This window comes from Populus alba, chromosome 14 (genome assembly GCF_005239225.2).
Source record: "Populus alba chromosome 14, ASM523922v2, whole genome shotgun sequence".
Classification (NCBI taxonomy): domain Eukaryota; kingdom Viridiplantae; phylum Streptophyta; class Magnoliopsida; order Malpighiales; family Salicaceae; genus Populus; species Populus alba.
The window spans coordinates 3,506,194-3,522,669 of NC_133297.1; the positions used below are offsets into that span (position 1 = coordinate 3,506,194).

Genomic DNA, 16,476 nt, shown 5'->3' on the forward strand with positions numbered 1-16,476 from the left:
CGAGAGAGTACATGTAATTACCGTAAAAGACAATTCCCTCGGCTTCCCATTTCACAATATTCTTCGACGGGGGTTCTGTACACCTGAACCGCGGCCCACTGCTCCCACATTACCTGGACAGGAGTGGCTCTTGCTACTGAAGTCCCGAGGAGGGACCGGGCAAGGAAAAAGGCCCTGCTTTGTGCATCTGGCTTGGACCCATGGCATGCTTGTTTATTATAATTGCACTTCCTGCTTTATTTTACTATTTTTGGCCTTCGAGATACATACAGGTACATGCTATTTTCCCATCAAACTAAACCAGCTCGCATTACATAACAGTGCACGGAACAAAACAAAACAAAAAAAGGACGAGCCCTTCACTTCGAGAACATGTTAGATGCCCCCCGAGCCGGGGAACTTGATTTCAACTCAGGCCAGGTCGAAGAGTTAGGCACGGGCATGTGACTGGATAAATCGGATCAACAGTTACTTGTTCTGGGTCCTTTTTCATTTTTATTTTTTATCAGAAGGCTACAACACACTTCGACACGCTCGGTGCCTTGGTCCCCTGATTTTTATATTTTCTGTTTGGTGATGTTAGCTGGCTTTATTCATGAAGGATTTGCTACAGGCAGCAATATGTACTAGGATAAAGTTGCTGGCTGGTCCCATTACCTCGCATCCTTCCCGCCATCACTTCTAGCAACAGAGTTTTCCAAATTACCGTAGTTTGGTCCAATCAAATGATTCTTGTAGTAAATTGTTGTGCCCACTGTCAATGTGCACCGTGAGGGTAATTGAATCACAGGGGACAATTCGCTCAAAAAATAATAATAACAACAATGAAACAAATCAATCCTTATTTCAATCATAATAACTATAGCTTAACTAATTATATTTTAAATTTTTTTAAAAAAAATTATAAATTTTAAAATTATTAAAAATTTATCTAATTATTAATTTTAAAATCCTAAGATATTAATTAAGATGTGTATAAATTATTTTGAATATCCAAAATCATCAAAAAAATAAAATAAAATTATACTGATCCAGACCTTGAGGGAGTTCCATCTATGCTTACGAACCCACTTGGCTTGGTAAGATAGATTTGAAGCCCGGTACAAGCCCGACTTTTTTCTAATAATTTTTGGAATTTGACTCATGAGAATCAACCATTTCAACTCTAAGAATTTTTTTTTTATTTTTTATTTAAAATAATATGATATTTATTTTATAAAATTTTATTTAAAATAATTTTTTTTTATTTTTTTAAAAAATAAAACAATATTATTTTAAAATAAACTTGAATTTACCCGTTAATCCCGACCTGACAAGCCACAACTAGTACCTTCAAGCAGGCCTGATAAATTTGGTTCCTTAAGAGGACCCCTCGGATCAGACAGTGAGCATAGCTACCAAAGTCCATGTAGAGGAAGGCCCATCAGTGGACTGAACAGAACTACACGTAATGAAGGCTTATAAAATCATTGGATTTGGCAAACAAGGCCCATCACTCGATCCGCAGCCCAGCACCAGGTCCAACAGCAAGTTCTGATCCTGTTATAAGAAGAAAAATGAGTGTGTTCTTAAATGTGGTTTGTATCTTATTAGCTTTTTATGGTTTCAATTTGAAAAATTAAATTCAATAAAAACTATAAATTATTATTATTATTATTATTATTTTAACCAAGATCTTTTTAAAATTAGGGCTTAGAAGCTCGTTTAGAAATGCGTAGAAACCGTGCTTTTTTTAAAATAATTTTTTTAATGTTTTAAGATATTTTAATTTACAGATTTCAAAAATAAAATTTTAAAAATAAAAAACATATTATTTTCATATATTTGCCTATACAACTAGCCAGTGCACCCTGGCCAAATGTCCCATTCGTATGTTTTCAGTTCACTGATTCTAGTGCAATGGGAAAGCAGTGAATCGCAAGGCATGGATTAGTTGGTTTTTTTAAATATTTTATATTTTATTTATTTAAAAATACATTATAATATTTTTTTTATTTATTTTTAATATCAACATAACAAAAAATTCTAATAAAAAAAATCAAGGCACCCTGAAACGTTACCATTGCTGAAAACAGCAGTTTTATTATATTACAAAAATCACAGGAATACTTCACAAATACAAGCTTACAAGGGGACTTAGTTCAGAACAATCAGTTTCCTATCTTTTTCCATCAGTGTCCGCTTGCTACTCTTGACCGACTCAAATACCACCACCTATGTATACCCTATTATCCTTAAAATCTAAAGTCCATTGATCATTTGAAAAGAACAATACCTGACGACCTAACTATACCAGCTTCTGTCGCTGAGTAATTTTAGGATACACTAAGCAAACAAGAATCGTTAATTTACGTGCTAAGATAATTTGATTTTATACAAATGCTCAATGGAAAACTGATATCAGAAGAAGAAGTAAAATGGAACGAAGCACAGATACTTCTTCTTGGTCTTTTTCCTTCTGCTTCTAGCAGCCTTCTCCTCTTCATCTGGAGATGCAACATGGCCACCTGACGATGCACCTACAGCATGAAAACTTGATGATGAACCCTCACCCCAGTGATTTGCACCTTGATTTCTGACTGCTCGTTGAATATCTAAATCTCTATGACCATTTCCTTGCATGGACGTATCAGTTTCAACAGCATGTGGCCTGCCTCCTTCAATGCTGATATATGATCCTGTTGATAAACCATAAAAACAGTCTAAGCCTCCTCACATTCAAAACTTATAAAGGTAGATGCATGAACTAGTTTGTTTTTTTCAATTTGAAGATTATGTGCATTTCCGAGGAAAGCACGGCACAGTGAAGAGAAGATCAGCAGGAGTACATAGGAGCGGGGAAATTGATAATTGACGTACCCTGAGAAGCTGGAAGCACAACCACCTCATCTGGTCTGTGAGATGCAGTGACACTAAGCTTGCAGTCCTTATCCTTTTGTGCCAGGGCCTGATTACTTTCAGATTCTAGGTCTCGCAACAAAGCAATTGAGTCAAAGTATTCATCCGATGACATGGTCATGCAACTCGAATTATCGGAACTAGAAGAACGTGATGCTGGATTATCGAGATCCAGCAGTTCCAGGAAGTCACCTCTGGAAAAACAATCAATTTCAGGCAGATTTGCGACTGGGAGATTTGGCGGTCTTCCTGTTGCAACCATGTTTTCAGTTTCATCATCCTTGTTCACCTAAAAAAGCATTAGAATTCAGCACAAGAGGAGACCAGTATATGGAGGAAACACTAGCCCGCATGGACATTCACACATTTTGCTCTATGATCCAATGTAACCATAAGAGAGCAATTCCTTGACGAGGACTCTGTTACAAGTCCAAGCAACCGGTCTAAAAGGAAACATGAAAATCAAAATCACAAAGCAGACGTTAAACAAAGGCCACAATCAAGGTCACACCTCAGGATTGCTCGAGGAACCATGGCTTGTATCAGCAAGAGTCCCTGGACCAATTGATTGTGCAAGGTCAATTTGGGTATCACTGTGGGGGCTAGCAATCTGTTGATTTTCATTGTTTAGAGATTGTTCACCGCCCAGAAATACTCTGCATAATGATCTGGCTTCCTGCAAAATGTCCAACCAAACTGGCAGTTGACTGGCAGGTTGGGAGGAGAGAATAAAATACAAATGTTATTTAATGAGAGGAGAGGGTTGCATATTCTATTAAGTACCTTGGCCTTTCTTTTTTCACTATGTTCCTTCTGAGTTATCCAGTATTCCTGCATCAACCAGTCAGTTTTACGCTCATGAGGCACTTGGCCTTCAAAAAACTCGAGGGTGGTTCTCCAGCCAGTGATGGCAGAATTCGAGAACAGCTTACAGGCCTCCCCTTTGACCTTCCAGAATCCAAGTCCTGTATCATCATTCTCCTTGACGCGAAGCAAGTACCAAATGTCTTCTGCATAAGCATCTTCATCAGCTAACTATTGCAGTGTCAATCACACCCAAGCATGTTACTTTTGGCATGCAAACTTAGCATGTTATGGTTAATACACGAGATCTGGTAGACAATGCCCAATAAAGCATAATATACAGTAAATGAACGAAAATTGACATGCTCTATTAAAAGAGATCATAAGCCACAAATCTGTGACATACGGTGGCTTGTTTAGCAGATAACAATTAAATCCAATGCATGGATCCATTATTCATGGCTACAGAAATGAGCCTTGATTAAAAATGGAATAGACATTCTATTCAATCAGGATAACATAAGTCTGATTAGGCCACAACATTGGATGGTGATTTGTAAAGAGGGAAGACAAAGATGATGGATTGTTCGGACCATGATGCTACATTGCAAAATGCACAGTAATGTTGAATAATTCAAACCATTAAATTCTACCACCTTTTTGAAGAAAAATAACTCTTACCTGGTAGATTTGATGGTGCATAGATGTAAGGATTGACATCAGTAATCACATTTCCTGGGAGAGGGGATCCACTATTAAGTTTATACAAAAACATAAAGAGATCCTCATCTCTACAATGAAAATCAATATCTGCAACTGGAGAAGAAGCTGGAGGGCACATAGTGGCTGAATCCAAAGGGAAGCAAACAGCACGGGGATCAAAATATCTCTCTGCACCTTTTGTAGCAGCAAAAAATAAAAAAGAAGAAAAGCAGTGAATTATGAACTATCAAGTTGCAGATCAATCATAGTCAACAAATGAAAGGGATGAATCACACAAATAGGAAACCAGATGATAATTCAATACACAAGTTCAATTCACATTAATGGAAGTGCATGTCTATCAACATTTAACACCGTTCATTTTAGTTTATCATCATTCAACTAGACAAGATACAGGCTAAAACAAGCGACAGCAAAAGATCAAATAAAACTCTCAGTTCACAAGGAGAAGAATACACAGATTCAGGTGGGATGAACATTTATAAAGGGTAGAAATATGAGCAGAACTCTCAGATCTTCATTAGTCAGATTGGTGAAAAGAATGTTGGCAGAAGGACCAACAATATATTACATAATGCTTGTGTTTCAAAACCAGTGATGCGAGGAAAAATTGGAAATGGTATTATAAATATTGAAATGCGAGAACCACACAGGCCAGAGGCAGAGATCAATTTGACCATACATATGAGTTCCAAGCTAGGTGAGATTGTCCTTTTTCCTACAATAAGTCATGTTCCAGCCAAACTTTCTATGAGTTGTTATGGAACTAAATCCTGTTACTTTACATCAGGAAACACCTCATTGATTTAACTTCCATATTATTTGCTCTTACTATCCCAGTCCGAATCTGATCACTCTTTTTATACAGATGCATCCATAAGTCCAGGAACCAAGTTATTTACGAAATAACCATGGTTTTCTAACCCTAATCTGATCAACATGAATGACCGCATAAATCCTCGAAACAAAAATATGGTCACCATAACAATAAATCTGAAGCAGGATCAATAAAACCAAAAAACAAAGGAAACTGAATAACAGGGAATAAAAACTTTCTAAGCTCTTATAAGATATAATTTTTAAAATGGAAACAACTCAATCGGTTTCATAGAATCGAAATTCACAACCAAATTCAAAGAAAATTTATTCCTTGGCATAAGTAAGATTATCAAAACTTTCTATTCAAAACATACGAAAACCAGAGCCTCCTTCACCCAGCACCAGTGAAACTTTTGAATTCCAGGACACTTAGCAGCAGAAGCTATATAATTTTACATCATTTTCTAATCAATCAAACAAATGGTTTGCTAAAGCAATTTCCAGATTTGCAACAGAAAAGGATCAACATAGCTGAGCCAGAAATAATAACAACAACAGTAATAATAAGGGTCAAAAAATTACCTGGAATTGCTCGCAAGAGCATCCAGCGGTGAATCTGTATCACAGAATCAAAACCTCAAGATCAAGTTCAAAGAAAACAAAGTTCTCGACAAACAATCAAGGATCATTTCTCAGTTTCCAAGAAGAAAAAAGGATCAGCCAAAGCATAAAATGTCATTTCCACTCAATCAATTCGCTTTGTTAACATAAACCCTTTTGCTTTAAAGCAACAAAGTTTCTTTTCGTTTCCTTTCTCTGTCTCCCACTTCCCATCAACCAAAAAAACGATAAATTAAATCCTTAAAAAGAACAAAGAGTACCAGAATAAGCAAGAATTATGATATTCAATGAAGATGCAGTACAGAAACCTATACGTTTGGATGCTCAGAGTTCTAACCTTTTAGGACCAGAATCACTGCACGGTTCCTTCTTAGCTACTCAACTAATTCCCACAACCGAGTAGAGTGGTGGTGGGGTATATTTGTAGGCCAGTACAAGTGGTAATACTGTTAGTTAACCATGGTTAATTACTTGCCGCGCACACAGTTAGCGGTTTTGGTTTCCTTGTCTTAATATTTTAGTTTTTGAGTCATCTGGCCACTAAGAAATAACCACATGGTATTTCGTCATTGCCTTAGCTCATGCACCTCTAGTTTGTAAAACCCACCGTGGTCCTTTCTTGGAAGTTTCTTTCTTGGATAAACTATACTTTACCCCCTGTAATTTCACTATATTTCATTTTAGCTTGCTATAGTTTAAAGTTTATGATATATGTCCTCCTCTAAATTATTACATGCTAAATAATATTTTAAAAAAGCCTTGTACAACTAAAAAAATAATCCAAAATCATCCCTTTTCCCCCTCAAAATAAATCTTAATAGTGTTATCGTTTCTTCAGCTACATATCTTATATAGGCATACTTTTTATATGACAAGAAACAAAGCAACAATACAATAACACGTAAATGAGAAATCCCATTTAATGCGATAATATTTTTTTATTAAATAAAAATATATTTTTTTGTAGAATACTGTCACATGTAAATGAGATTTTATATATTTTCAACTATTTTGTATTGTAACTTTATTTTTATCACAAAAAAAATATGCTTATATGTAATTTTTTTTTTTGTAAATTATTATTATTTTTCATAGAATGTTATCATCGTGTATGATGTTTTAGGAAATAATAAGAAAAAAAATAATAAATCAACTAGTAGATGGTTTAGTGATAAGAATTTGAAATTAAAAGATAATCTAGTAGTAAGAATTTGAAATTAAAAGGTTTGCTTTTCATATGATTCTAGATTCGAGTCCTGTTGTTGTTAATATTAATAGCTACTAGAAATTTATTTGATCATTAATTTTAGAGTCTGTAAAAATTATTCAAGGTATGTATAAATTGGCTTCACATGAATAAAAAAAAAAAAAAAAAACACTGTATTGGATATGCACTGTGCGAGGTTGCTGTCCTTTTTCTTATTATTCCCTTTTTTAAGTGTTTTTTTGGCCTAGGGCTCTCATGTATTGTACGAGCTTGCTTTTGCTCTTTTTTTTATTTATTTTTTATTACCGTACGTCTGGCTACTATTATATTATGGGTACAAGAGATAAGATAGTTGAGAGAAATATGATATTTTTATGTTTTTTTTTAAAAAAAATTATAAAAATTTATTTTAAAACTATCTAAGATACATTTATTTTTATATACTCACCTCTAACCCTGCAACCAAAATATATTTATTTATTTATTTATTCTGTTTCAAGACAGAAACTAACTTAAGACAACCTTGTGTCTTCTATCAATCCACTCTGTCTTGTAAGAAAACATAAGAAAAGGGTGACATTGAGACTTTTGGAAAACTATAGAGTCTATATTGAAAAACTCTGATCTTCAGGGACGTTAAAAGAAATAGCTTATCCTTCATTCTTCACCTCGCGATACATTGACTTTACAGTGCCTTCATCCACAGCAAGAGAAAATTTAAGAGCTTGCACAAGGCACAGCAAGTTCAAATGTTAAAACACTCTTTATTTTTTAAAAAATATTTTAAATTAATAGTTTTTATATATATTTTTAGATATTTTAATATAGTGATATCAAAAATAATTTTTAAAAATTAAAAAAATATATTTTAATATATATTCAAATAAAAAATACTTTAAAAAACAATACTTACTATAATCTCAAACTCTCCGTAGACATTCCACATAGCAGCTTCGTGTTCAAACATATCGTGTTTTAAATATGTTTTCTTGGGGTATTTGAAAGGATCAACAAACAAATCAAAGCAGCTGCGGGACTTGTTCTTTGGCTAGTTTTATATGGGTTGGTCAATTAAAGAAAGGAGAATAAAGCGAAGGGAAAATGATAGCCATAAAGCGATTCGAGAAATCCAAAATATCAGTCAAAGTGTCGAGCACTGCCTGATAGTGTTGCGTGCGTGCTGGGGTTAGTTTTCGCTGTCCGAGTTATTTGTATATTATTGTGAGATTTGGTTTCTTTAATTTGTTGCAATAAATTAACTCTTATGTTAATTAATTAATTTCTATATATTAAATGAAAATAAAATTATATATTTATGAGTTTATTGGGATTATTTTTATATATAAATACGGGGTTTTGATCTTTGAATTCAACGTATTAAAAATACAGATTTTTACATACTAAAATATACCATTAAATCTTGAGTGTGTTCGAGCTTAGAAATATCAAAATATTTTAAAACAAATGTGAGTTTTTTCTATTAATGACATGGGATATATTTTAATTAATTTATCTTCTGTATAAGATCTAAATGTAAATTATTTTAAAAATATATTTAGATATATAAAGTCTAACAGTTGATATCATAATTTATAATAATACCTTTCTAAATATCTATATTGATATATTTAATGGTATATTTTATATGCCATTGAAATTTCATGAACAACTTGGTTCCAAATTGAATTAATGATTAACTTGATTTTATTTATGGCTTTAAAATTTAGTTTATGATGGAACGAGTTTCAATAATTGCCATACATATAGTGCCTAATAGCAAATAAAATAACTGCCATCAACATGGTGTAGGAATAAACTGAAAACCATTTGTGCTATGAATAAATATTTTAGGGTTTTTATTTCATGGGTTGTTTTGATGTTTCGTATGATTATAAATCATTAGGAAAACTTATTTCTAATCACTCAATGATTGGGTTATCCGTTTTATTTTTCTATAGGCTATGCAATTTTAATTTACGTGACTGTCCCTTTGATTTTTGCGTTGTTTATTTTCATGGCTTTATTTTTGTTTTATTTGGTGTTTCTTTTATGATTTTTTCAAAGGTAACACATTATTTTATGTTATATATATATGTTTATTTTCATGGCTTTATTTGTTTTATTTGGTGTTTCTTTTATGATTTTTTTTAAAGGTAACACATTATTTTATGTTATATAAAATTATACCTTAACTTGATGTTGAGTGATCTATGTAATTTTAAAAAGTTAGGGATTAACCACAACATCTTTGATTAAATAAAATTATATACCATTCTATGTTAATATTACATACATAATGATAGACATTAATTGTAATTATTTTTACTAAATATAATAAATACTATCCTATGTGATTTTTTCATCATGTTTATATAATTGATAAGAATAAAATATCAATTTATTTCTATAATATACCCATGAGAATTATAAATTAATTACATGATTTGATAGTTTTATTACAAGGTTTAGGATAAAATATCAAATTATTCTCGTAATATATACTCATAAAATTATGAATTAAATACATAATTTTATAATTCTATCATGCAATATATTTGAACATGCTTGAATTAAAACTTGAGTACACGTGCAATTTTTATGTGACTAAAATCAATTTTAGCATGGATTGCATTGGAAAAATATGAAATTTTACTTATTCCTCAATTTCAAAATAAGCATGTGATTTAAATTTGTTTTTGCAGTTTTATAACCTATTAATTTATTTGATATTCATTGTGATATTCTCAATTTAAAAGGTAATAATTATAAATAATAAGAGGAAAGAATTCGTCTTTGTATAGGGTAGACGAACACGGATCATATAGTTAGAAAATACAAGCCACTTGTAGTTATTAATACCGACACTTTATTGTGTTTTTATAAGCAATGAGAGTGATCGAATCGCCTCAATAAGGTGTTCATATAAACTATAATATTTATCTGTACATAAGATTTGGTTGATCAATATAAAAAAGCTCGTGATTTGCTAAAAGTATTTGATGTTCAATTCATTACTTCATATAAGGTATTAGCAAACACCTTAATCATGAAGTTCTCATCCAAGAGGTTTATTAGTGTGAGAGATATGCGTGAGTAATTCATATAAATAAGGAACATTGTGGCTGGAGGTTGATCTGTTGAAATTTTTATTTGTGATAGTATATCTTGAATACATCCCCATGATAACAAGAATCTATTAAAATTTCACACAACACATTTAACGATAAATGGTGCCTAAAAAGCGTAGCGTGATGACAAAGAGTTTGAGATCTGCACAGCAGATTTCGAGTTTAAATCAAGGCGTGCATTTCTTGTAAGAGCCTGGGACAACTGGGGTTTTACTCATTTATCTGAATCCATAAAATGCAATTTTTGGAGGGTGGAGTTTTCTTGAATAAAAAAAAAAAAAATGTAACGATAAATGATTAATCAATAAACTAATGACCATGTGTGATTAAGAGGAAAAGAAGGCAGTAATAGAACTATGAGAAAATTCAATGCTTGCAATTAGGGCAAAAGACAAAACTCAAGCCATGTTGCAATTCATATCGGGTTTCGAAATTTGATCTAAGCACAATCCATAAATACATAAATAACGTTAAAATATATATATATATAAAATCACATGCATATATCAAGCTAATTACATGCTAAATAATTCTAAATTAGAGCATTTAGATTTAAGTTATACATATTCAAAACTTCATCAGGTCAGGTTCGAGTATAAAAATTCTATATTCCTTGCAATAGCTTGAGTTTTAATAATTATTTATAGTTTGGATTCGAATTCAAATATTGCAAATATCAATCAATAATTATCTATTACCCTTCATATCTAAAACCTTTCACATTCTAAGTTAAATAATAAAAATATTAATTTGATAAAATTCAATTAGTCGACTTGGATTTTTAAAGATTCAGTTCATTGAATTAAATTCAAGGACTTTTTTTTTAAAAATAAAACAATATAAATATAATTAGAATAATTGATCAAAGTTGATACCCCAGTCAGGTCATCCAACTCGGCACACGAGTCAAACGCCTCGTCGGAAGCCCACGCAAACGTTGTTGGGCCTGAAATAATCTCACATCTTAATGAGCGCAGACCTGATACCCGAAGCTACAGTTTTTACCTTTTAGCAGTAGAGCTAGAAAGTGGAGACGCTTGAAGTGCTAACCATGGAGAACTCGAAAACAAGCGACAAGCTATCTGCCTTTTTAGAATCTGGAATTTACAGATTCGAGAATTCAAATGTTGTTTTTATAGACCCGGTTCGAATGTTAAACCGGTCCTATACTCGCTTCAGGTCTTCACCATCTGCCTACTATTCTCGTTTCTTCGATTCCAAAGAAACTATTGTAACTTCAGATTCAAAGAAACGAAAGCGAAAGGAGAAGAAGACACCCCACGACTTAAACGAAAGAGAACAAGCTGCTACCCTGCGTCACCAGGTAACCTTAAATTCGCTGCCCATTTACTATTATTTGGTGTTTATGATTGTGTGTGCATTTATTTTTTATTCTGATCCTGTGGCAGCAAGCGAGGCCTATGTTGTTGGAGGCCCATGGATTTTTGATGGAAGCTACTGATCTCCTAGCGATTATGAAGGATTTAAGGGGTGGCAGTAATATCTGTTCTTCAACAGAATTGAGTGAGCAACACTCTTTTATTGAGCTTGGAAAGGTTTGGCAAGCTCCTCTCTATGAAATCATTCTTAAAGGTGCTTGGAAGGGGTTAGAAAGAGTGGTTCCTGTTTTTAACAATTTGGTTGTTAACGAGACAAGTGATGATATGGAGGCAGAATTCCTAAACAATAAATATATATTGCCAAGAGAGAGTTGCTTCTACATGGTATGTTCTGTTGATTTTGTCTACCTCTTTTAAAGTAGCCAGCTTTAGCTTCATGTGTCTATTCAATTTGGTATCTTTCGATCTATGATTCTTTAAGGCTGCTTCTTTTTCTGGGGGAGCAGTTGATTGGCTTTCATGTGGAGTTTGTCTTACTTATTTTTTTGCATGTTTTTTTTGTTTTCCTTCTACCATGTGGAAGTCTGATTTGGGGCAGGTTCACAACCTTATTCACGGTAATTACTTTCTAGTAGCCATTGTTCTGCATATTTCTTTTCCTGATCATTTGACTCCATGTTGCATCAGAAGAAAAATATAGAGAGCTTTGGAGGTTAAGCATCAAGATATAGGGTGTTGAATCCATTCTAGCAAGGAACATCCTTTGTCTGCTAGTCTTGGGATCCATTTGTATTATCAGGCAATTGCTAGTCCTGCCAATATGATTTGATCAATGACAGCTCTATATCCAGCATCCTATGTAGTTTTAAGAAATGAGTGCTAGTTTACGCATAAAATTTCTTACTTGTTCTATTGATCAATGGCAGCTCCATTGCCAGCATCCTTTGTAGTTTAAGAAATGAGCATCCTTTGTAGTTTAAGAAATGAGTTATGCATAAAGTTTCTTACATGTTCTATTTGTCACTCATTTTTGTTCTTAATGTTGCAGAATGCAATGTTGGCTTCAATCTTATAGTGATCGATCCACCATGGGAAAATGGAAGTGCTCGTCAAAAACTTAGGTAGACATTTCCGTCCATATAGGATTTCATTAATTTCCATCTGGTTGGTTAAAAGTTTACTTTTAGTGATAGTTGTTTCTTTTTCCTGTAAGTGCATTTTCGGTTATAGAAGTATTTGTCAAACAAAGTATGTTTTTGGTACATTACTCCAGCATGTGAAAATGAGCTGACTTGTGAATAAATGATGGGAAAAAAAGTTTCACTTACTTGACTCTGTACGTAGGAGAAATTTTGAGCTGCAATTGCTGTCTTCAACAAGTACCTTTTGCCCCAATTTGAACATCAGTACTTATATCAACCTCGTCCTTTTTTCCTTGTCATGCAGGTACCCAACCCTGCCAAACTGGTATTTCTTATCCCTTCCTATTAAGCAACTTGCTCATCCAGATGGTGCACTTGTAGCCTTGTGGATGACCAACAGAGAGAAATTGCATAATTTTGTTCAGAAAGAGCTATTTCCTTCATGGGGAGTCAGTCACGAAGCTACTTATTACTGGCTGAAGGTGCTCCCTCCCTCCCTCCCTTACTTATTAATGGTTATCATTCCATTGATTGTGTTTTACTCAAACATTACAGGTGAAAGCAGATGGCTCACTGATTAGTGATTTAGATCTCTTTCATCATAGACCTTATGAATGCCTTCTACTGGGCTATTTTCATGGACAGGTGAGAGTACGAAGTTTCAATGGATTTCGATTTAGTAATAATACCTGAATGTTCTTTGTCTGGTGTTTCTTTAAACTCTAAATTACTTGATCATAGCTCATCCTGTTGATTAATTTTCCAGGGCACAAATTCTAAACAGCCGCCAAGGCTGAGACCTATAAAACATGATCAAATCATCATAAGCATCCCAGGGGAGTACTCGAGGAAGCCTCCAATTGGAGGCAAGTTTGTTCTGACGTGCTATTAACATTTTCATATGCACACACACTATCAGAAATTGGAGTTGGCAATCACATCTCCTCTTACCACTTGCTGTCAAGGTCATTCAATATGTGACTTTTTCTGTACTACTCATAGATTCTTAGTGCTTGTTCTTCCCTTGATATCAATAGAGTTGCTGCTGGAGCATGTTGCAGACTTTAAACCTGCTCGATGTATTGAACTATTTGCTAGAGAGATGACAGCTGGATGGACTTCTTGGGGAAATGAACCTCTTCATTTTCAACAATCGACATCTTTTGTAAGGGATGAGATCGATGATACATCCTGATGAAGGCACTTTTGTAGTGAACTTGCAAGGGAGCCTGGAGCTGCTGGCATCCCTCTTTTCCAAATATATGCTCCTTGTAAGTTGTTATTACTATTACTATTACTATTATTTTTCCTTTCTCATGTCCTTCTGAAGTGGTATGGTTATAGATTGAGACGTTTGGACTAGCCTTCCAAGTGTTATTTTCACTAGAACAGGTTTCCTTGATCTTTTCCTTTTCGTATACATATTACCCATGCCGTTAACAATTCATTTTGCCTTTTGTGAAGCCTTGACTGGATTCTCTCTTCACTTCACAGATTACATTTGCGTGCAGGTACAAGCAGGTGGTGAACTGTTCTGGTCACCATTTTCAAAAGCCAGCCAGTTCCGGAACAAGAGTCTAAGTAGTGTGTTATAGTGGTCACTTTCCCGGTCCGAGCTAATGGAAATGATTTTCTTAACATGTGCAATGAGTATTCAGATCAGGCAAACGAGATTAGGATAGTGAAGGAGGAGAGGATGTTCTGGGATATTCATGGAATGCTTTTCCTAATATTCAAAGATGCATGGAAGTTTCACTAGGCAATCTGGAGTAGATTGAAACAACCTGAGCCCTTCCTTGTGTTTGTATCACTTCTCCCAATTCTGTACTTTGAGACCGTGTGGCATCTCAGAATTTCCCAGTAAAGGATGTACTTGGTAGGTCTAGAGAAAAAGGTCCTACAGAGAGTCTAACATCGTGCACGCTTGCGAAGGATTTCTGACCACCGGCAACTGACCTGAGGGATGTTTGTGATTGCTATAACAAAATCAACTGCCACTATACTATCTCATGACCTATCTGGGCAAGTGATCATCCATGCAGTAACAATCATATCCATGTGTTCTTGTGTTTGTCTCTCATGTCACAAGTCTGTAATGCAATCTATCAAATATTTCACGAAATAGGTTCTCCTGTAAAGAATGAAAAAAAAAAAAAGTTACAGGAGAAGGAGCTTACCATTCTGCAGAGCTTTAAAAAGAAAACAAAGGAAAAGGACTGCAACAATAAAAGTTTCCAGCTCCTGCAAGTAGCATAAAACTGGCTTTGAAATACATGTATCGGAAGAAGCTTCGTGTTGTGGAACTTGTACTGAATCTCTTGCTCAATCCAGTTAACTAAAGAGCAGCAGCTGTTACACTTGTCGCCATAAATTCGTCCATTTCTTTTCTTCCATGTGCAATAAGTTGCAGCATTTCCATGCAACCTCGCTAAGACAACAAGAAACATCTGTCTTGCAAGTTCATTCTTTCCCACTGGTATTTAGTATTTTACATCCTCTTCATCCGAACTTTTACAAAGAACACAGGTTGTATCCATTTGTCTACCCATAAGAATTCGAATGAGCATGAGAGCCCAAACCATTTGATGGCGGGTTCGGATTAGGCTTATCCGAGCCCACCATTCATATGATTTGGGCTAGGATTTACTCCTAGAGATACACCAACTTAAGCCCGAGAGAACTTAGGATTTGGCCTGGATCTTACTAACCTGAATCCACTCCATAGTCCGAGCTCATTGCTCAAGGAGTTTGGTCTGGGTTATTCATCAGAGATCCACCAACCTGAGTCCACGAGAGCTCAACCTTCAACCCTGGTTCGATACCGGCAAAAGGGATTTTTAATGTTGAATATTTTGCTTTTGGGGAAAAAAGGAACAAGGTAGACAATAAAGAACATAATCATGACTCTTTCGATTTATTTATTTTTAACATAATCACGACTCTTTCGATTTTTTATTTATTTATCTAAAGCTAGTTGTCCAAAGCTATTTCAAGAGTATTTATAAATATAATAATAATTATTTTTTAAAATATTTTTTATTTAAAAATATATTAAAATAATATATTTTTCATCAAAATAATTTAAAATTATAAAAATTATTTTTAAATACAAAAAATTATTTTTAATAAAACTCCATTTACATCACAATCCCAAATAAATACTTCACTTAAAAAAAAAAAAAAGTTTAAACCTGCGGTAATGTGCAGAGGCAACGTGCAGGAAATAAATTAAAACAATTCTAACAAATAATAAATTTGGGAATTTTACTGACTGTATTTGCAAAGAAGGATTGCTCTTCCGGTCAGCAAATTGACGGTATTATCATGGAATGGAAAGAAGTGTAGCAGTTATTTTTTAAATTATTTTTTATTTTAAAGTGTATTAAAATATTTTTTTTATTTTTTAAAAAATTATTTTTAATCTTAACATATTAAAATAATATAAAAATATTAATTCAAAACAAATAAAATAAAATTTTTTAAAAATATTTTTGAAATGCAATACCAAACATTACTTTATAGAATTATTTATTTTTCAACTAACGAATTTTTTATACTGGATTTTCCAGGTGCACATCTCATGTAATATCATCTTTAATCTATAATTATAATTTTTCTAATCATGGTTTTGGAATCCGGATATAAACAGATAATATGGTTGAAAGCAAGCATTTTTTTTGACACAAAGATTTTTCAAACTCTAAAATTACAGTAAAACGGTAAAGAATATCTAAGTCGATAAATTTTAAATATAACAATTTGTATTTGTTTTTAAAAATAGCATATAAAACTAT

General features: G+C 33.5%; 2 protein-coding genes across 7 annotated transcripts; one reads left to right on the forward strand and one right to left on the reverse strand.

Moving 5' to 3' along the window:
- Positions 1-2,029: 2,029 nt before the first annotated feature.
- LOC118034135 (uncharacterized) lies at positions 2,030-6,322 on the reverse strand. Of its 5 annotated transcripts, none has more exons than XM_035039337.2 (7): positions 6,203-6,322; positions 5,827-5,860; positions 4,384-4,599; positions 3,682-3,905; positions 3,410-3,574; positions 2,860-3,187; positions 2,030-2,678 (listed from the first exon to the last, which is right to left on the reverse strand). In XM_035039337.2, the coding sequence occupies exons 2-7, from the start codon at positions 5,846-5,848 to the stop codon at positions 2,401-2,403; spliced, it is 1,233 nt and encodes a 410-aa protein (XP_034895228.1). In that variant the 5' UTR covers positions 5,849-5,860; positions 6,203-6,322; the 3' UTR covers positions 2,030-2,400. The 5 variants fall into 5 exon arrangements, with proteins under 5 accessions (XP_034895228.1, XP_034895225.1, XP_034895229.1 ...); XM_035039334.2 differs by having other exon boundaries at positions 3,682-3,908; positions 6,203-6,321; XM_035039338.2 differs by having other exon boundaries at positions 3,682-3,908; positions 4,384-4,593; positions 6,203-6,275.
- Positions 6,323-11,186: 4,864 nt separating this feature from the next.
- LOC118034134 (methyltransferase-like protein 2) lies at positions 11,187-15,053 on the forward strand. Of its 2 annotated transcripts, none has more exons than XM_035039333.2 (9): positions 11,187-11,524; positions 11,610-11,924; positions 12,124-12,157; positions 12,589-12,661; positions 12,987-13,164; positions 13,238-13,327; positions 13,449-13,548; positions 13,720-13,953; positions 14,177-15,053. In XM_035039333.2, exons 1-8 carry the CDS (start codon positions 11,252-11,254, stop codon positions 13,875-13,877), a joined length of 1,221 nt encoding a protein of 406 aa, XP_034895224.1. In that variant the 5' UTR covers positions 11,187-11,251; the 3' UTR covers positions 13,878-13,953; positions 14,177-15,053. The 2 variants fall into 2 exon arrangements, with proteins under 2 accessions (XP_034895224.1, XP_034895223.1); XM_035039332.2 differs by having other exon boundaries at positions 14,194-15,053.
- The last annotated feature ends 1,423 nt before the right edge of the window (positions 15,054-16,476 follow it).